The sequence below is a fragment of the Phalaenopsis equestris genome, unplaced genomic scaffold (genome assembly GCF_001263595.1).
Source record: "Phalaenopsis equestris unplaced genomic scaffold, ASM126359v1 Scaffold000107, whole genome shotgun sequence".
Lineage (NCBI taxonomy): Eukaryota > Viridiplantae > Streptophyta > Magnoliopsida > Asparagales > Orchidaceae > Phalaenopsis > Phalaenopsis equestris.
Genome location: NW_018164549.1, coordinates 353,207 through 375,608, shown reverse-complemented (window position 1 = coordinate 375,608; position 22,402 = coordinate 353,207). Strand labels below are relative to the sequence as shown.

The 22,402-nt window shown below is 36.3% G+C and overlaps 1 protein-coding gene across 1 annotated transcript; it reads left to right on the top strand.

The window, feature by feature from the left end:
- The first annotated feature begins 838 nt into the window (after positions 1–838).
- On the top strand, positions 839–22,134 carry LOC110020680 (calcium-transporting ATPase 1, plasma membrane-type-like). The gene is given in 8 exon segments (XM_020718864.1): positions 839–1,205; positions 1,207–1,320; positions 8,636–8,690; positions 8,786–10,737; positions 11,092–11,250; positions 12,862–13,033; positions 13,368–13,666; positions 21,648–22,134. Coding segments are annotated over 8 exon segments (3,063 nt in total). The 5' UTR covers positions 839–1,142; the 3' UTR covers positions 21,897–22,134.
- The last annotated feature ends 268 nt before the right edge of the window (positions 22,135–22,402 follow it).

Below are 22,402 nucleotides of genomic sequence, written 5' to 3'. Positions count from 1 at the left end.
CCGGCGTTTGTCGCCCGCCGTCAACAACCATCAACCGTCATCGAGCACTAATGTCGCCGTTAACCACCACCAATCGTCATCGACCACTGGCTATCGTCGATTGCCACTAATCTTCGTCGACCACCACCAACCGTAAGCCGTCAGTCGACATTGTAACTTGAAAAAACAAGTAACCCTTTCTTTTCCGTTTGTGGGACGAGGTGGTTACAATCATCAACAATAGTGAATTTCTTACAATTGGGTCATGCCCCATGATTTTTTTACTTTTATGGGTTTTTCCACATAAAATCTTATGGTGTCAATATTGGTTGTTTTTTTTTCGCATGAGTGTTTGCTGAAATTTCGTACAATGCTAAAACGATAATCCATCGCTCTGCTACCGCGAATTTTCTAACACGCATCAGTTTGATGAGTAGTATTTTTAAAAATTCTAATTGACTACAACACAATTAAATTTATTAGCTAAAAAATAGAATATAAAAATTATATTAAATTATATTTAAATGAGGTTTAAATATAAATAATAAAATTTAAATTTCATCATAATCATTAACATCGAACGACTGCTTGATTAGGGTAGTTAAACCAATTATTTGTTTGCAAACAGCTAGTGTTGGACATGTTCGTCTTCCTAAGTAAACGAGTGGAACACAAATATATTTTTTTGTTCGAATTATAAAAGACAAACACGAATAATAATAATTTTTGATGAGCCAAACACGAGCGAGACTCGTTTCACCCCTATTTAACTAATTTTAAAATAGGTTTAATAAATTTTAAAAACTCATTTTAAATACATGCTTTTTAATATCCTGAAATTCAATCTTCACTTTACGACATTCGCACATTCTAACGAAGAAACCCCGCAGTCCAGCCGTGAAGGAGCCTCTCTCTCTCTCTCTCCCCCCATTTCGAGCAGAGATTTCCACCTCTCCTTCTTCCCCGAATCTTCCGCGACCTCTCCTGCTCCTTATTTGAGGCATTTTCGGATCTGTTTCCAACGCTCCATCTCTCCTTCCTTTGCCTTATTCCTTTCAGGAATGGATCTCTGATTTGAGGAAGAAGAAGCTGACTGGGAGGACCATTGCTAGTCTGCTCCAGACACCGGGGAGGGGATCGGTCTGTGGAGAACTGGAGGGGACATGGAGAGTTATCTAAATCAGAACTTTGGTGGCGTGCTGCCGAAGAACTCGTCGGAGGACGCCTCTTCAGCGGTGGCGGAAGGTATGCGGCGTCGTGAAGAACCCTAAGCGTCGGTTCCGCTTCACTGCCAATCTTTCGAAGCGATGGGAGGCTGCGGCGATGAAGCGCTCGAATCAGGTATGTTATTTGTGTTAGTTTTGAAGTTTGGGTAAAGGGGGACGGAAATGCTGGAGAGAATTGGAAATATCTGTTAAAATTAACCATTGATATCGTTATTTGAGCATGAAGGTTTTTATTATCCTCATCATGGTTGGTCAGCTTCATCCGAATTATTTATGAGAATTTTAGTGGATCCTCTTCTTAAGGTTATTGTGTTATATGAGGTAATAATTCTATTAGCCAAAATGCTGCGAAGAGCAGCGATATTTATATTATTAAATCGCACTCGTTCAATTCTAAAATGTTTTTAGTTGATAACAATAACCGAGGATTGTTAAAGCTGTAATCTAGCCTAGATATCACTAATTATTTATGTTCAGCTCGAATTTGAGCCAAGCTTTCATATAGTTATTGTACTTCAACTGTTTAAATGTTTTTTATAAGTGAACTTGGCCTACCTAAATTAATAGGATGAGGACTTGAACAAATTAATAAACACGCTCAAAAATAAAATGAATACTTAGCTTAGTCTAAAGTAGATACATTTCCTACACTTTCAACGAGTCTCCTACACTCTCTTTCACCTTCTAACCTAAAATCCTAATCATGCCACAAGTAGATACATGCCGAAGCCTTCACAGGAAGAGATACGGCTGGAGATCCGCTGGCTTCAGTGGAGGCTTACAAACATTGAGGATGAAATTCAATGGAAGGTTACCTTCGACCGTGATCTGGAGAGTCGAAGGAGAGAACAAGAGAATCTGAGGATGAAGCGGGAGACACAGTACCAGTTCTACGAGTTCACTACAGACATAAACTTCAAAATCTGGCTTTAAAAATGGAGGGACCACACCACCGAGCTACCCTCACATTTTACAGGTAGAGGTCAACCTCAGGATCTTATAGTCAAAGTGCACACAAGGGAACACCTAAGATAACCTCGTTAGAGGACAAACTGATTCAGATTAGAGAATAGGTGAGATTAGGTCTCATCCCTAAATCTGTCACAGAAGTGTTGCAAGTGTCACATATTTGGGCTGTGGAATCAAAATGCGCAACCAGGGAGAGATCTATTTCACTGAGCAGGGCGTTGTTGAAAAATTGGGCACTGACATGGTTAGTCTGGGAGAAGATGAAGACGTCAGAGAGGATTCTCCACTTGCAGCCAATGAGAAAGAGACACCACCAATTTCAGTTGATCTTGAGATAGAAATTCCAGCTGAGGAAACTGTCACGTCCTTAGAAGGTAGTAACTTCGAGGTAATGGACAGTCCAATTGTGTATGAGATTATGGTGCCTCGAGCTAGCATTTTGCAGACTTTGAGTGGAACATCAAAAGGATCGATCTTGGATGTCTACAAGGGTTACAAGTGTGAGGAGCCGACATAAGATATAGGGCCACCACGAATAAGCGAGATGTAGATTTTTTAGATGAACAAACCCCCTCCTGAGTTGCCTCGGCGGAGGGAGGTCCAACATGTCAGAAATGAAGTAATTGTTGTCACGTCGAGAATATTACATGGAGCTATTCAGAGGTTACTTTCAGGTTAGCATGGGACACCTCATCAATTGTCCATGCGAGAGCTTGATGGGGACGAAAATTTTGCAATGGAATTATGGTTCTATCAGTGGAGAAGAAAGTTCTTTCAAGGGAGAGCAAGTGAGAGTGGTGCAGTCTGTCACAGATTTCAACTAAGAGTGAATTTCTCATCTCATACTAGTTATCAGTTGCACCCATTCGGGTACGAGGAGTGGAAGAAACATGTTACAACTGGGATGGAGCGATACCTGATTTGTGAGAATACTCGTTTATCTACAGTTTTTGCTCGGGTTGTGCTAAAGGTGGATGGATATTTCTTCTATCATAATGTGCTTTGGAACGAAAACATCTACTTATTCGATGTGCTAGAGGACTTGACACCATGCCATGAGGAGCCAGAAGCTTCTACGAATGAGGTCGAAGCTCCTCTAACCTAGGGAGACTGACACGGGGACTTGGGGTTGAACCGGTTCAAACCCGGTTCAACAAGGGGTAGGGCTTCTGCATTCCAACTTCCCCCCCCCCACACTCCAAGCCTTCCCTAGCTCTGCTGCCACCCTTAAAGACCTTTCCTAACCGTAGGTTTTCTTGCAAGCCTCAGCTTTCTAGCTGCCAATCACCCTTGCAACATCTCCCTCCCATCTCCACTATTGCCCCGCTCTCTCCTCCCAGCCGTAATCCATCCCAACCTGTCTCTATCCTGCCCGCCACTTATTCTTTCCAGACAGCTTGCAGTGTTCCTTCCTGCCGCGCTGCTCTGTGCCTTTACCCTTTCGGCCACCTCTCCCCTATTTCTGTGACTATAGTCAAACCCCTGCAGCCCAACAACAACCCTTCCTCTTTCCTTTCCCCACTGTAGTCCAAACTCGTATAACCCCTCCTACACCTTCATGCTGCCATCACCTTCCAACCCACATACAACGGCAACACCACCATCCCAATCCACGCCCTAGCTTCGAACAACTACAACACCACCAATCCACACCCTAGCTTTGTGTTTTTATGGTGTTTTCTTATTGCAGGTGTCGTTGTTTGTAATTCCTTGAAATTCAACAATAATAATTCTATTTTCTATTGTGGGTTGGGTCTCTCCTTCCGGTATCAACAATAATTTACCTAGATAAGATGCATTATTAGGGAAACGAGCTTATTAAAGTTGTTATATCATTTAATTCTATTAAATTCAAGATGATTTTTTACAGTAAAATAAGACAACAACGAATTAGATGTTTCAAATTAATTAAAAAAAGGAACAACGACTCACTTTAAAAATGTTTTTCTTATTCATGCATTATTTGTAATGATTATGTTTTACAGTTTTAACACCAATTCTCAAAATGTCATGGTGAGTTTTTTTTTTTTTAAATTTGAAATTTCTCTCTGTTGTTTTCTTTCAAAGGGATTCTTTTATTATCATCATTAACAACTTTTACAACTTCTCATTCACCAACATTTGTAATCACATAACCTGTAATATCTGCTTGAGTATTATTGCATGCTAAAAAAATTGGGCAATAGAGTGATAGATTAATGTCTTAACTTTATACAATATTTAATAAACACAAATAGATAAAAATATTACGAGAAGAGACACCGGAGTATTAATATGAAAAACTCGTGAAAGAAAAAATCACGTGGCTTGACCAATTGAAATGATTCCGCTAATATGTATTATAAATTTTAATTGATGCCCTTGCCGACACTTGGGGAAGTTTTGATACATTGCAGTAGATAAAAATTAGGTAGAATTAATTCCATAATGGAACTTAAAAGAGTTTAGAGGCTTTAGAATTATCTTGTAATGATTGTTTGTGGTATGCTTGCTCATCTTTCTTTGAGAAGATCAAGGAGGCCAAGATTAGTGTCGTTTTGGAGTGGATTACATGCTTTTGTCTTCTCAGTGATTGTGCACGGCAATATTGTTGATGATGATTGGTTGTGAAGTTGGATGGTGTTAGCCTCAGTGTTGACGATGCCAATCACCTCGATAACCAACCGATGGCATATGTCAGCATTGTGCATTAGCTCAAAGGTCAGGACATGCATCAACAACTTGCATCCACTTGATAAATGATGGCTTGCGTCAACATTGTGCTCCAGCTTTAGAGATGATAACATGTGCAGAAGGCATTCATTGGCCTTATATACAATGATGTGCATTGATGGCATGCATCTGGCTTGAAGGCGATGGTGAGCCTCAATTGCATGTATCAGCCTCAACGTTTTCTTTGGTGTCAACGGGTGATGAGGTTGGCAGACAAAAATGGCTAGATGATTGTAGTCAAGTAACAATGATCAGTAGGCTATAAGTTGATGACGAAGGTTGATAAACCATAGTTAGGTGGCAGTGGTTGGGAACTCGAGATGGAGCTTGATGAGCTGCAGGAATTGGCCATTGATTTTTACTACAAACAAAACGTAATTTGTTTGTCCAGTTCCTAACTTTATTTTTTAATCCAATCATTCGAATTGCAGAAGAAGAAAACAATACAAAACCATCATTATTTTCTTTTGCTGTTAATAAACAACTTAAAAGTTGATGAACCAAAATAACTTTTTTCGTGCGCATATATATAATCATCGACATAATACTCACAATAGAATTTGGTAAGATTTTAGTAGGAATGATCCTGTAACAGTTCAAAATCGTTGCCATTTCCGAGCAAAGAGGAATTCGTAAACCTAGTCTTTATTGATCGCGTTGATAGCAAATTTCATGATTATATATAGTATTAGAGGCTTCATATTCTCTCGCTAAACAAAGCTTGATAGCATCATTGAAAATGCAGTTGGCTCATGCAATGCAATGTTGCTATATTTTTAACTAGTTGGAGAGTAATTTTTGATGAATGCTTGGTGGTTGGCATATAATACATAACTCATTTTTTTGACATAGAGAATTAGATAGTGAAATCACGAGATGAAGGAAGTAGGGTTTCTCCAGGAAATGGTGACGAGAGTAGCAGAATATAGTAAAAGTGTATTTGATTTTTTATAATAATAAACATAGAAAAATATAAAAACGTAAATTAAAGAATAAGGTCACAATTATCAAGAAAAAAAGATTCTTCAAATATAGAAAAGTAATAATAAATAGTAAACTACCCATTGAAAGTTTTTTTCTTACATAATAATGATTTCAAAGTATATCCATTATTATTTTCAACATAAAAGTTTCATTTAATAAATAAATAGATAATTTATTTATTATAAAAATATAAAGTAGAAATTAAAAGAAGCTCCTTAGTGTCTTCAAAAGTGATTTTTTCAGCTCGAATAAGTCCTTGTAGAATGACTTTGCCTCTTGATAGAAACTGACTTGATTGAGTAGATCACTAAAATATGATCAACTTAGAAGTCATCTCAGCAACTCACTCCTTCATTTCTTTGACATGTCTTTCATATTGTCGGATTATTTCTTCAATTCTCCAAATGAATTTTTGAGTCCATAAAGCATATTCAATATTGTAACCACTTTAACTTCTGTCGTTGCTCAGAATTCAATCATTTTTTCTTTTTGTAAACTCTTCAATTTTATTATTGATGTCGATCTTAGAATGGACTATGGGAGTTATTGAAGCAGCAATGAATAAATCTTGATTAGTCTCTTTCATTAGAGACGTGGGAGTTTCTTGAATTTTGGGGATCTGGGTGACGACAGGTTTAGTTGAACTTCTCTGAGTAATTAGTTGAAAATTCTATTGTGAATAATATTAAATTGTATTTAGTAATGATTTTAGAAGTCAATAGATATAAATGTGAAAATTTACCTTCAGTAGGGATGTGCATTATCTGGTCTAAACTGAAAAATCGTACCAAATCGAAAAAGTTTGGTTTTAATTTTCATTTAACCAAACAAATAAAAAAAATTGAAATTTCGGAAGTAAATTTAAGATTCATGAGATTAAATCAATATTATACATGTAAGATATGTAATTTTTTATGTTTACTCATAACATAACTCCAACCAACTACTAAAATTTAATTTGCTCATAGCCAAACCGTTTAAACTGAATTAAATTTTGGTTTGGTTTTATAAAATTTTGATTGATTCGATTTTTTGGATTTTGGATTTTGGTTGCAATCAGTTTGGTGAATTTGAAAACTGATTCATCCAAATCGACCGAATGCTCACCTCTATTTTCAGTTGACAAATTGGCAAAAGGAATCTCAACTTGATCTCCTTCTTTAAGAGCTTATCTTCAGGATCTTCTTTTTCTTAGAAGGCTGATCTACGGAAACAATTGCTGCAGTTGTTGAGGATAAATTTGTTGATCGATTGACCGATCTTCACCCGGAAAGTCTTAAATTAAATCGAACGATTAATGTATAGAAGAATATTTGTAAAAATTAATGTTTTAAAACTAAGTCAAATTAACATTTCAATATAGATATCACCTTCTGAACAACATTCAGGTAATGATAAAGAGCTCAATTCTTTGAACTCGCTCATCACTCGAGTAACAGGAACTAACGCCTATACGTCAGAATTGTTCATAGTTGTTGGAGCTTGTGAAGATGGAGGAGGCTCAATTTCAGTTGGGTTTCTCAGAGTACATCTTCTGCAATGGCTAAGACACCAACGTGAACTAGTGGCTTTGCTGCGAGAGGGTTGGAAGAAGTCCCTTCTCAAGATGGTTTCTCTGAATCGATCATTATCTCAACACTATTTTTTTTCTAGCCTTTTTCCTTCTCTCACTTCCCATATAGAGAAGCACCCAATTTCTCATTGGGAATCTATATTCGATCTATCTGTATGTCGTCCATCGCAAGAACAGGAATGAAGGAAAAGAAAAAGAAGGTTTTTTTTCAAAAATGAGAAGAGTACTACTCTCATGAGCTTATGGTTATGAATAAGAATAAATGCAAAGTTCAAAGAGGTTATAGAGAATAAGTTATTAGCCAGATAATTATTATTCTTTTATTATTTGTACAGTTAAAATAATAAAATAGATAAAAAAATTAGGGAACTAGATGTATACCCACAGAAGGTCAAAGTTCAAACTTAAATATGGAGTCATCCCAAGCATGCGACCCAATTAGAATATTCTAGTATGTCTCAGATAACACTAGTCAACCGCTGAATCCAAACAATTTGGCTAATCAATTCAGCGGATACAATTTGGCATGATCATTCTACTAGATCAACTAATTCAATATGTTTGTTTCATCTCATTCAAAGTTTTATAGAATGCAAATTCAGTTCGGCAGAGAGATTTCATCATCTCACTAGCAGCCTACATGCATTATCGTATATACGGCACGTTATACGATTTGACATAATTTTCTATTATCTCAAAGTTTTTGACTTCTTTTTGTGTAGCCAACTATATAACCGTTCAGTTAGTTTTTTATGACTTGTCTGCTGCTTTGGCACCATTGTCACTGGCACCTCGGAACTGTGATCTGAACTCAAATTGATTTGATTGGATTTAGATGAACAGATCAATTCCACTACGTACAGACCAATTCTGATATACTTTGTTTGTTGGAGATAGCTTGCACACCTGAAGGATTCCTGGTTGACCCAAGGGGAATTGCACCGATTGAATCCTGCATGAGACTTGGATCTGCATTCATTGGAGAGTGAGGGAGCATTGATGCAGGGCATCTTTAGACTCCTCGCTAAAGATTTTCATGACAATCATTTAAGTCTAATTTTTGTTTACTTAGGAGATCATTTGATATATTTCTCTTTCCATTTATGTATTTTTATTTTGAATTTTGAGTGTTATGAATAATTAACATGTTTGTGCTAATATTTTGAAACTGGTTTCTTCTTGCGCTTTACAGGAGAAACTGCGAGTAGCTGTATTGGTTTCAAAAGCCGCACTTCAGTTTATACATGGTGACTTCCAACTTCATCTATATTATTTACTACTTTTTGCTCCTTCCTGGTTTTTAGAATGCCTTGCGTGAATACAAACATCCTTGATGTTTTAGGCCTCACAATTTCAAGCGAATACACTGTACCCGATGAAGTCAAAGCTGCAGGATTTCAGATTTGTGCTGATGAATTGGGGTCCATAGTTGAAGGACATGCCATCAAGAAGTTAAAAATGCATGGTGGGGTGGATGGTCTAGCAAACAAACTGTCTACATCCGCTACTAATGGCCTCACCATTTCTGAGGAAACTTTGAAGGTCAGGCAAGATATTTATGGAATTAATAAGTTTACTGAAAGCGAATCAAGGAGCTTTTTCATATACTTGTGGGAAGCACTTCAAGACATGACTCTTATGATTCTCGGCGCCTGTGCCTTTGTTTCTCTGATTGTCGGTATTCTGACAGAAGGATGGCCAAAAGGCGCTCATGATGGCCTCGGAATTGTTGCGAGTATCTTGTTAGTCGTCTTTGTTACCGCTACGAGTGATTACCGACAATCTTTGCAGTTCAAGGACTTGGATAAGGAGAAAAAGAAAATCACCATACAAGTCACACGAAATGGGTTTAGACAGAAAATGTCAATCTATGACCTTCTTCCTGGTGATGTTGTCCATCTAGCAATAGGAGACCAAGTCCCCGCTGATGGACTTTTTCTCTCTGGATTTTCTCTATTAATCGATGAGTCAAGTTTAACTGGGGAGAGCGAACCCGTCGGCGTAACGGCAGAAAATCCTTTTCTCTTATCTGGAACTAAGGTTCAGGATGGCTCGTGTAAAATGTTGGTAACAACTGTTGGCATGAGAACTCAATGGGGTAAGTTGATGGCCACACTTAGCGAAGGAGGAGATGATGAAACTCCTTTACAGGTTAAGCTCAACGGCGTCGCTACAATCATCGGGAAGATTGGCTTATTCTTCGCTGTTGTTACTTTCGCTGTGATGGCTCAATCCCTTATCTTGCTTAAGTTTAATGCCGGGACATTATTCAGCTGGACAGGAGACGATGCGTTGCACTTGTTAGAATATTTTGCCATTGCTGTTACTATTGTAGTTGTTGCAGTTCCAGAAGGGCTGCCTCTAGCTGTGACCTTGAGTCTTGCCTTTGCCATGAAGAAGATGATGAACGATAAAGCATTAGTTCGTAATCTTGCAGCTTGTGAAACTATGGGCTCTGCTACGACCATCTGCAGCGACAAGACGGGAACTTTGACGACCAATCACATGACTGTGGTGAAAGCTTGCATCTGTGGAAATGTTGTTGAATTATCCAATCTTACTGATGCCTCAAGCATGCGCTCTAAACTTCCACAAACGGTGCTTAATATCCTTATGCAGTCCATATTTAATAATACAGGAGGAGAAATTGTAACCAACCAACAAGGAAAGATTGAAATTTTAGGAACACCAACCGAGACTGCTATATTGGAATTTGGTTTGTCTCTTGGTGGTAATTTTCAAGCGGAGCGCGAAGTGGTTAAGATTATTAAAGTCGAACCCTTTAACTCAGCGAAGAAAAGAATGGGTGTTGTGATCCAACTTCCCCAAGGAGGATTCCGCACCCACTGTAAGGGCGCCTCTGAAATAGTTCTAGCTTCTTGTGATAAGGTTTTAGATGCCGCAGGTAATGCTGTTCCACTTGATTTAGCAACAACCAATCATCTCAAGGATACAATTGAAAGTTTTGCTAAAGAAGCTCTCCGGACGCTTTGCCTGGCCTATATGGAGGTAGAAGATGACTTCACAGCTAATCAACAAATCCCTTCTGATGGCTACACATGTATTGGAATTGTGGGCATTAAGGATCCTGTCAGACCCGGTGTTAAGGAGTCTGTGGCTGTTTGTCGATCTGCCGGAATTGCGGTGAGAATGGTTACTGGCGATAACATTAATACTGCAAAGGCTATTGCTCGAGAATGCGGCATTCTTACGGATGACGGCGTGGCTATAGAAGGTCCGGAGTTTAGGGAAAAGAGTCTTGAACAAATGATGGAATTAATTCCAAGGATACAGGTCTCCTAGTTATTAGATATAGGGGCATTTACCTACATTGGATGCAATTCTTATGTATTTACATATCTCACTCCTTAGCTTTCATATTTATGCACCTGTTACTCAAATCTTTAATATCACATCAAAAGTAGCACTATTACCAGTTTTAAAATTGAAATACACCTTTTCATGCATAGCTACAAAATACCAAAGTGTTATGGATGTATCATGTATATATGAAAGTTTAGACGGGAGATATGTAAATACATTAGAATTGTGTACTAGGTATGCAAATTTTCCTATTAGATATTTCTTACTGTTGCAATTGTATGTATAACTGTTTAGAGAATCTGAACTGAACTCTCGATTTAATAGGTGATGGCTAGATCTTCGCCGTTAGATAAACATACACTTGTGAGGCATCTACGCACTTTGTTCAACGAGGTCGTTGCTGTGACGGGCGATGGCACGAATGATGCACCTGCCCTTCATGAGGCGGATATTGGGCTTGCAATGGGAATTGCAGGAACTGAGGTGATGTTTTCTAATTCCTACAGAAGGCATTTTTTTCCATTGAACATTATTAACTTGTAATTAATTGGTTTTGAATTTAACTCATTTATACATCCTATTGGATATGAAAATATGCGGACAGATTATCTCTTATACTATTTGGATTTGATATATATCTGCGTGTTTCTTTAATCTCTCTAAATTGTTTTTTAAAGTCAGAGGGTAGGGAAATGGTTATTGTATTGGTGCAGGCATCATTGTGTTTTTCATTTCGAGAAAAGTATCAAAATCGTTGCCTGATTTTTTATAGGAGTACATTTTAATTCCAGAGATTATAAAGTGCCAATTTAAGCTCAGACTCTTTAATGGGGGCCTAAAAGACTCCTTGGGGAAGATTGTTTTAACCTATAATAAAAGAACCTAGGTACTAATATGACACCTTTATATACTATGAGACTAAAATGAACTCGTAAATAATCAAGGGATTATTTTGATGCTTGAATCTTTTCATTTTTGTGATTATTTTATAAGGTTATTTTGTTTTCTTGTTTAGCTTTTATGCATGTATGCATTATTGCACATTTTCATTTTAGATGACTTTGATTTTGATAGGAATTATTTTTTCTTTGAAAAACAGTTTGGTTGGGACTGGTGGAGGAAGGAATTGCTTGCATTTATTGTAATGAGGGATATTGGAGTTTTGTTAGAATATTTTTCTTATTATTCTTATTGAAAATTTAAATTTTGAAGTTTTGTAAATGTGGGCCTGAATATATCATAAATTTTTTGAGTGCAATCAACAAAGCATGAACTTTTAAATTGATGGAGGTTATCCGTTCGTAAAATTGGTGGCAGTAGGTCAATGTTTTTTGGAAGGTTTGCTTGAATGGTGCCTAGGGCGCCGGGCCCCTCATGCTCCACTAAGTCGATGATGAGCCCGTCAAATAATTTTAAGACTTATGTTATGTGCAAGGCCAAAAGGGCAATTTAGTTATTTATTAGTTATTATTGTGGGGTATAAAGAATGCTTAATATGTTTAGGGATAGAGAATGTGTGATTTTTATCTTGAACCTTAGGGATAGGGTATGGGAGAGACCGCCTACCCCTCGAATTGTAGGTGTTTATTTTATTTTTGTATTTGAGATTTAATTTTGTATTGGCATAATAGAATCTATTATTTCCATCCTAATTCACGAGAAAGCTTATTCATTCCTATCACATGTGCATACACACCACTCAATTCTTATATATTTACACCGAAACTTAAAATTTTACATATATGCCACCTTATCTATGCATGAAAAAGTATTTTTCACATTTTAAAAGTTAAATAAGTGGTATTTTTAATGTGACAGGAAAGATTTGGGTGATATAAATGTACAAGTTAAGGAGTTAGATATGTAAATACATTGAGACTGGGCGGTATGTATGTAAATGCCCCTATTTCTATTGTTCTTCTTTCTGCAAACCTTACCGACAAACTTTAATTGCTGTGCTAATGGAGCTCCATTATCAACTTGAAGTTAAATAAATATACCGTAACCAGCAAATATTATTATTTTTTAAATATTCGACCAACTTTGACTAACTAGAATATATTCTTTACCATGTTGTTTATTTCTCTGCGACAGGTCGCAAAAGAGAGTGCAGATGTAATAATCCTTGACGATAATTTCTCCACAATTGTGACTGTGGCCAAATGGGGACGTTCTGTTTACATAAACATTCAAAAGTTTGTACAGTTTCAGCTGACAGTGAATGTGGTAGCCTTGATTGTTAACTTTTCCTCCGCTTGCCTTACTGGTAAACCATTTCAAGCCTTTCTGGTTACCAAATCCTTATTTCTGCAAATTTGCTTTCATAAATTTTATTCTAATAAATGAATAGAGAATGTGTCAAAATAGTCCTTAGACTCTTTGCAATGGATTATTTTAGTCTCAGAGTTTATAAAAATGTCAATTAGTCCATAGACTCTTTTAATATGGGTTGAAATTGTCCCTGATCAGGACTAGTTTAGCCTCCATTAAAACAACCGGGGGACTAATTTAACAGTTTTATGAACTCTGGGACTAAAATGACACAATGTGAATAGTCAGGATTTATTTTGACATTTTACTCGACATGAATATTATTTCAGGTGCTGCTCCGCTGACTGCTGTTCAGTTGTTGTGGGTAAACATGATCATGGATACATTGGGAGCTCTTGCACTTGCCACCGAACCTCCTAATGGTGAGTTAATGAAGAGGATGCCCGTTGGTCGGAAGGGGAACTTTATCAGCAATGTGATGTGGAGAAATATCTTTGGACAATCTTTCTATCAGTTTTTTGTAATTTGGTATCTCCAGACAGAAGGTAGAAGGCTCTTCGGTCTTGAAGGCGCTGGCTCTGAGCTCACCTTGAATACACTTATCTTCAACACTTTTGTGTTCTGCCAGGTAATTTGCGGTGATGCTTTTTATGCAAATTTAACTTTTTACATTTATACCACCAAATCTTTCACATCAATCAGAAATACACCACTTAACTTTTAAAAACTGAAATACACGTTTTCATGCATTGTAAGGGTTATGTATGTAAAAATTGAAGTTTGCCCGTTAGATACGTAAATACATAGGAATTGAGTGGTATGTATGTAAATCTACCTTTTTTTCAATCTTTAAGCAAAGAGCGAACTGCAGTTAACTCCCTCATGTTTTCTTTTGGTTTTGATTGTTCCCATTTTTTTCCAAAAAATGGTCAACTAAGTCCCTTGTTATGTTAGCAACCATGTCATTTCCATTGACTGTTGTTCTGAAGCTTATCTAATCTTTTTTCAAATATGAATTAAATGAGCTTCCTTCATTTTTAGAAATATGTTTGATATAAAGCTTTTTAGTGTCTAAGGTTTCTAATGCGACCTAAAACTATATGCAAGATGAAACTAAAAGAAAACTACAATGCGTAGATTGCTAATTTATAATTGTGGCAAACATTTGTCACGCTTAATGTATGGACAACATGTATGATGTACTCATTTGAAAATATCGTTTAGCAATCTTGCAAATTTAAATTTTTACAAGAAGCTTACAATAAACAATAAAATTTAGGAACGAATCTAGTTCACATTTTAAAAATAAACTTCGTATGTATCTTATTTGACAATCATATTTACTCTCACTAAATCAACAACTAAGCAATTTGAAGGAAAACTTCACCTCAGATAAGAACTATGTCTTATGTCAGTACATGAAGTTGTCCCCCAAAGAACTATTCATTCACACATATGAAGCATTTGAATAATACACATCCAACAGAGGCACAAAAGAAGAGAGAACTACTGAATTTGTATTTCAATATTCATAATTTTTAAATTTTCATATATCTCAAAGGTCGGATTTATTGTCTTCATAAATTCATTTCTTTTAAGTCCCAAAATGAGAAACTACGCAACATTTATTAGAATATACTATAAAATATCAAGTTTCAACTCATTCTCCTTAAATTCTAGTGGTAGATTCAACTCTTAAGTTGCTTAATAGCTTGGATGAAAGAAGGAATTATTTTCCCCAACAACGTTATGGTGGCAGGAGACAAATTAGTACCTCGAGGCGATACGTTACTATGTAGTGCTTGTTATTTGTTTCACCATGTAATGAGTTACAACTTATTCAAAATACTTGAGAAGACATCCTGTTTGAATAGGATAAGTATGTTTTTATTAACATGGAAATAATAAGTAATGAATCAATCACATGAATTACATTCCCAATGAACGCTGAATTTTCAATTTACTTCATTATTTGATTTTTGTGTGAAAATTTGTGAAAACTGCTGTGCTCCTACAAGCTAATTCATGAAGAATTATATCATCTAATGGCACAAATAGGGTTGTAAGTGATTCTCACTTAATGAGAAATTCAATACTTGTCCATATAAAGTTTCTTTGTGTTCATTTATTTAGATAATTGGACAAGTTTGAACAAAGTTTTTAAAGCTTGGCATATAAATAAATAAAGCTTCAACATTGATTTCCCTGTTCATTTGAGTTCTTGAACATGCTTATTTGTTCTTTAACTAGTAACTCACTACTGGTTTAATTACTTTTTAATAACTTTTTCTATGTCATTACGTTAATATTATTATATTCTTTGCACTTTAAATTTTTTTTTATATTTTTAGAAATAATTTGATGAAAATATTGAATAAATAATTTGGTGAGCAGGGTAAAATTTAGTTCATTTTTAAGTTGGAACTGTTTAGTGAAATTAGACAATAAATAATTAGATTTATCGATTAAACAGCTAATTTTATTTTCATAAAAAATAAGAGATAATGTTGAGTGGAGTAGTTTCAATTTTGGTAATTCTTTTAAGGCATTCATTATGAGTCATAAGGATATTTGTTTAATTATAAAAATCTTACATATGATTATTTAGCCTCGTTTATACTTTGATCATGAAAAAAAATAGTAGATGAGGCTAAAAAGATTTTGAAACACTTGTCGTTCTTACGCTCCGCTCGAAATAATTGAGAAAATAAATAAACAAATTGAAATATATAATATTTGTCACAACTTGGTTCATTTACAATTCTGGGCACAAGAAATATGTGATTTATTGGTGATACGTTATGGACTAAAATCAAATTAGATATATTGAAGAGATAAGCTGATCCTAGTACTTCACAAAATTTCCACTTCGAAAGCATTAGCACCAAGACTTGACAAAACTGTTATCTTTTTTATCACAGTTAATTTTTCAATGCCTCTTGAAGGAATTTCTTTAGATTTAGACGCATCATTATTTTTTTAGTTTATTTTTATTTTTTTCTTTAAATTCGAGATGTTTCCTGCTTGCATATGGAATAAACCTATAATTACTATTATTAATTGTTAGTTCAGTACAAATCCTTTATATAAATCAAACAATTTTTTCAAATCATATAAATGGTATGAAAGAAGTAATGTGTATAATTGAAAACATGCACGCAACACTGTTGAATTTTTACTCAAGACTATAGTGAGGCCTGCTCACTCACTAGTCATAGCTAAGAACTTGAGGCATGTTGATCAAGCCTTTATACTATTGAATCAATTTGTTGATGGCGCTCGGATTGCAATCTATGTGCTTCTCTATAGGATCACTGGCCCTTTTTTATTTAATTTGTATTGCCTCTTGGAGTTACATATATATACCTCCTATCCTATATAAAGAAACATGAGAAAATTCTTGAGTGCTTTCTTTATTCTTTTATTTTCTACACACATATATCAAAAGCCTATGCTAACAGATAAGTTTATCTAATAAGGGCAATTCAAGTAGCTTAATTATTAGTGGCGATGACTTGCATATTTTCATATTTATCTGAATGGATGGGATTTTAATATTTAAACTTCTCTTAAGGAACTCTTTACCAACTACTTCATTGAAATATTAATTCAATTTTGCCTTTTTTATGTATTTATCTCTATGAGTTTCAAATTTAAGAAATTTAGAACCTAACACAAAATCAATTTCAATTTGACTTGCAGTGGAGATAACTTCATTAACATAATGAGTTAAACCCAACTTATTTTATTGATTTTTAGTTATCATATTTTTTTTCACTTCCATAGTGTACTTTTATTTGTTTACTCATTTGGTTGAACGATTGTAACTATTCACCTTCACATTCAGGAGTATATTCTGTATTTTAAAGCTCAATTTCTTAGATATGAGTTTCTATGAGAAGTCCGGGTTCATCTTTAGGACATTCAATTTCACGTAGAACACGATCATAATCAAGAATGGATATAACTGAGGTTTAGATTAAAGAATTTACTTAATTTCTTATTGAAGTTCAGATTTATAATCAACATTATATATAGATTCCAATTGCATTATGATTATATATTCACTTAATATTTCATGTTTTATCTCTAACAGAAGTTTAAAGTCAAACTCAAATTCAATTTCACGCTCATTAGCAAAAAGTAGTCTCATGGAAGTCCAATCGAACCAACTAGAGAAGGGGAAAAGATAGAGATTATGTTGACCGAACAACTGGTTCAATTGACCAAGCTGAATCAGACGACCCTCTCTCTACGAGCTGCAAAATCAATATAGAAAGGGTGACCGGACAGAAGACAAACGAATCTTAACATCAGGCTACCAAGCCACCCAGGAATAAGATGGAAAGATGATTGGACAGAAGGTGAGCAAATATCAATAACAGGCATCCAAACCCCCCATTTACTATCTCAAACTCCATGAGCAAGATCAACCGACAAGTGAGGGCATCCCAAAAAGTTAGTCAATTAAACGCAGATGCCTGATAACAAGCATATGAAATTAAGTCTCACGATTGTGCAACTCAAAACTAGAGTTGGACGACTCGGGTAAAATTAAAGCAGACAACTCTCAACGTCCTGTGAGGAGTATGAGTTTTGTGGCTCAGGAGTAGTAATTGTATAGGGTCACACTAGGTAATCCTTGTGGCGCGAATTGTTCTTTTTTGAAATAGTGTTACACTTCCCCCTAAAAAAGACGAGGTTTGACTCGTATAAATAGGAAATACTGCACAATATGACAAATGTCCCCTTTTTAACTTTTACTAAGTATTTTTAATAGAAATTCGAGAATTCTCTCATCAACCCTCTCTCCCTCTCCTCTTCAGTGCATAAGTTTGTTACGTTGGCGCCTAGTTTATGGGTAAATTTGTTTTATTATGACTAAAGGCAATTTAATGTTTTATTTTTATTATTGTTGGATATAAATAGGCTTATTATGTCTAAGGTTATGTTTATGCATGAGATTGGGTTGTGAGTATGAGGTTTAGGATTGGGAGAGACTTCCTACTTTTCGAATTGTAGGAATTGAGAGAGATCGCCTATCTCTCGAATTGTAGGTTTTTATTTTTATATCCTTGTTGATTTGTTTGCATTATTGAAGAAATATTGTGTTTGCCCCAATTTCTTTGAAAAAGGTGCCGATGTTGACGTTAGATTGTATCAAATTGGTATCACAACAATATATTTTGGAAACAGTGCTTGAGATCATAATACAATTGCAATTAAAGCTTGCGGGAAAGCCAACAACGACATTGCAGTCGATTTTATTGGGCAAGGATCGTTATGCGGGGAAGGATCGCGACATGCAGACGATTCCATGACTTCACCCCACGAAACAGTCGCAATTGGAGCTAACTGGGAAGAATCGCGGCTTACCGAGTCCCGAAAATCACGTAAATTCACGTGCAAGTGGAGCCGAAGGATTGCTGCTTACCGAAACGTGAAGGATCGTGTGCAAGCCGACGGGTCTCGGACACTGTTGTTGGGAAGCGGCATACAAAGACCCAAAACTCCCATTTTTTCTCTTCCTCTAACGCCAACTTCTCTTCCTCTTAGATCATCTACCCGATATAGTCACGATCAGAGCTATCAATACATGCCTCTCCTCACAGTGGTTGCGATACAAGCGTGTCATAGCTTGTGGGGAAGGTGACGAAGGGTTCGCGACTTACTGATTCGCGTACAGTCGCGTGCAAGGTGGACATGGGATCATGTCTTTCTCCTCCTTCCGCTTGGGATTGTTATGGGGAAGGATTGCGTCTTTCAATCTTTTCCCCCATAATCGCAGCGGGCGACTTCAACACAAAAGGAAGCTGCGAACCGCACGAATCAAAGCTTGTATGGTGCCGACGGCGGGATTGCGGCATGCCTCATGCGGTTCGATCGTGATTCGTGTAGTTGATAATCAACAACGAGATCGTGACGTGTAGAGTGATCGCACCCCGTCATTTTCTGCAGTCCCCATTTTGAAATTTCAAAATTTTCGGTTGTTTGGCTCATCTGGCAGCGTAAATGTGTTTTTGTCTTTTAGTGGTCAAAAAATTCTGAGAACTACAACAAAATTAGATCTGGGATAGGTTTTCTTCCATTAAGAACCGAATGAAGGACCTATTTGAGAGCATGAGAGAAATTCTTGAGATGATAGCTCATTGAGATGCAGTCCAAGACCCCGCCGACGGTTCAATTTGTAAAACCAGAAGGAAATGAGATTGGATGAGAGGAATATGAGAAGGAAAACATCCACCATCATGAACCCTCTCCCAGGGCTCCAATTAGGTGTGGAATAGAGATTTCTAATGGAGGTGTTTGGGCCGAACATGGAGAAGAGATTATGCAAGAGGTATGGAGAAGCACAAAGGAGAAATAAGAGAAGCTGGGAGGGGATATGACTACGATTGAATGAGTGAATTTTACCCTCGATACATGGGGGAAACAATAGAGGAAGAGGGAGTTGGGGTGGAGATGCTAGAGTTAAGAAGTTGAAGATGTCGATCTTCGAGGGGGAAGACACACATGGGTGGGTGTATCGGGCGAAGCGATACTTTGCTGTGAATGGGCTAGATGAGGGGGAGAAACTCATGGCGATAGGGTTATGTTTGGAAGAGAAAGTTCTAGCCTAGAATTAGTGTAGGGAGATTGGATACCCGATCTATTTGTGGGAGGAATTCAATGATTTTTTGTTGGAACATTTCAGAGCAATTCGGGGAAGAGATCTACACGAGCAATTCTATGTCTTGACTCAGGAAGGGACTTTCATGGAATATAGGGAGGGATTTAAGCTATTGCCGAGTCTACTGAGTGGGATTTCTGTAGCAAGATTGGAGTAAAATTTCATGAAAGTCCTAAATCCCAACGTACGGGCACCACTCCGATTATTTCGACCATGGGGATTGAGGGAGACGATAGTGCTATCTCAGATGGTAGAGGATAAGAATCAGATGAAGAAGGCCAGCATGAGCAATAAAGATGGAACGACATATCGAACTGCTACAATTAGGACGATATCAAAAGCTCAAACAGTGGAAGTCCATAGGGAGGCTTCACTGGACACGAATAATGGGCCAAGAACGAGAGCAACACGCAAACGTCTTACATAGATATAAATTAGGGAGAACCGAACTAAGGGATTATGTTTTCGGTTTGATGAGAAATTTACTCCAAGACATTGTTGCAAGGATTGAAAAGTACAAGTTTTCATAATGCATGATGAGGAGGGTGAGAATGAAGAAATAGAGATAGTTGTTGGGTAGGTGAACATTCTCACTTTTTCGCACCTTGAGAACAAGGTTTTTTTTTTAGGGCGGGTGGGGAGTATTGTTGCGTTGGCGTCTAGCTTAAGGGAAAATTTGTCTTTTGTACGCCTAAAGACAATTTAGCTTTTTATGATTATTATTTTTGAGTATAAATAGACTTGTTATGTCCAGGGTTAGGTTTATGCATGAGATTGAGTTGTGAGTTTTAGGTTTAGGGTTGGGAGAGACTTCCTATCTCGAATTATAGGAATTGAGACTAATATTCTACCTCTCAAATTATAGGTATTTATCTTTGTATTCTTGTTGAGTTGTTTAAAGTATTGAACAAATATTGGGTTTGCCCTAATTTCTATGGAAAATGTGTTGATCTTGATGTTGGATCGTACGTTCTATTCCTTGGTTGTAGTTCTAAGATAGATCTGGGTTTAACACATGGTTAGATGGCTATTCTTGCCCTATTCTATATGCTTAAACTTACATTCAAGACTATTCATTCTCACTTGGATCTTCAAGTTGTGATATATGATTTCATTCTTAATTTTGATTTCAAACTCAATTTCTACCTCTTGTAAGGGTAATTTTAGGTCATGAAAAGGCTCTAAATTAATTATTAATTAGGACTCAACAAATTCAAAAGAATCTAATTGTAATTGTAATTTTTTATCTATTTCATCTTCAATAAGGTATTCATAAACCACAATTTGCTTAATTGGATCATATTGATGTACACATGATTATGTTGTCATAATAGGTTGAGAGTTTTAAGAGTAGAAAGTGATGCCTTTTCTGTAGGGATTGCAGCTGTGATACCACTAACAAATCTTTCATTGTATGTCTCAATTTATCAATATACATGAACAAGATTGTCTTGAGGCAAGTCATGTTTAATAGTAAAATCTTGAAGCCATCTTATATTAAAGACGCTTGTATTATTTCGCGTGCAATCATTAAATTGAATCTTCAATTGCTCCTGATTCCTTACATGAAATGTAATTCTTTAAGATTATGGTTTAGATTATTAGCCTTCGTAGATTTTATTTTGCATGCAAGAATGCATGGATATTTTTGAGTTTATTTCCTAAGTATCAATCAAATCTCTAAGTTTCTCGAAGTTCCAAAGGCTGTCAAAAAGATCAATGATCACAAATGACTCATATTCTGCTAAATATTTGGCTCGAATTCAACTTCCTGCCTACGAACCAAGCACAATTAAAACTTTTTAGTTCTTGTGATCAATAAGATTATTACAAAACAAATCTTTATCGATCAGGCTCGGCTCGCTAAGAGCTCATTCATATATTTTGTCATTCGCCATCATTCCACTTCTTCCACTAACATTCTGCGTTCTTTTTACAGCTCTTCAACGAAATCAGCTCTAGGGAGATGGAGAAGATTAACGTCTTCGAAGGCATCCTCAACAACTACATTTTCGTCGGCGTCCTCTCCACGACCGTTATCTTCCAATTCATCATCATCCAATTTCTCGGCGAATTCGCGAATACGACACCATTGACATCTTCGCAATGGTTGTTGACCGTACTCATCGGGTTCCTCAGCATGCCCATTGCTGCAGCCATCAAGCAGATACCTGTGGGGTCAAAATGAGGTAATGGAAGGCAAATTTGGTACTAAAAATGACTTATTTTTATTTCAAAACCTATTTTGAATTTTTTCTTTTTTGGCTCCATGTTCTTTTTAGTGGCAGCATGGAAAAGAAAGCTATTTCTGTTAGTAGTTTTATCAACTCATGTGAGAACTGCTACAGATTTTTGGTAAAAATGTTAATAGCTATTTGTTTGGATGTATTTGAAATTTACATTTATGCCACATTCTATTATTTTGTAGTGGATTTTGGTTTTTTACTGCTTAATTGCTTCTGCTTGTTATCATTTTTATATTGGAAGATTTTACATACATACCGTTTAATTCTCATGTATTTACAAATCTAACACCAAGACTTCAATTTTTACATACATACACCCTATGTGATGACATATTTGGGTGGTTTAAATGTAAAAGGTAAAATCTGGATGTTAGAGAAGTAAATACATAGGCATTGGGTGGTATTTATATAAAGGCTTCTTTTATATTTTGATGATTCCGGTGATCAA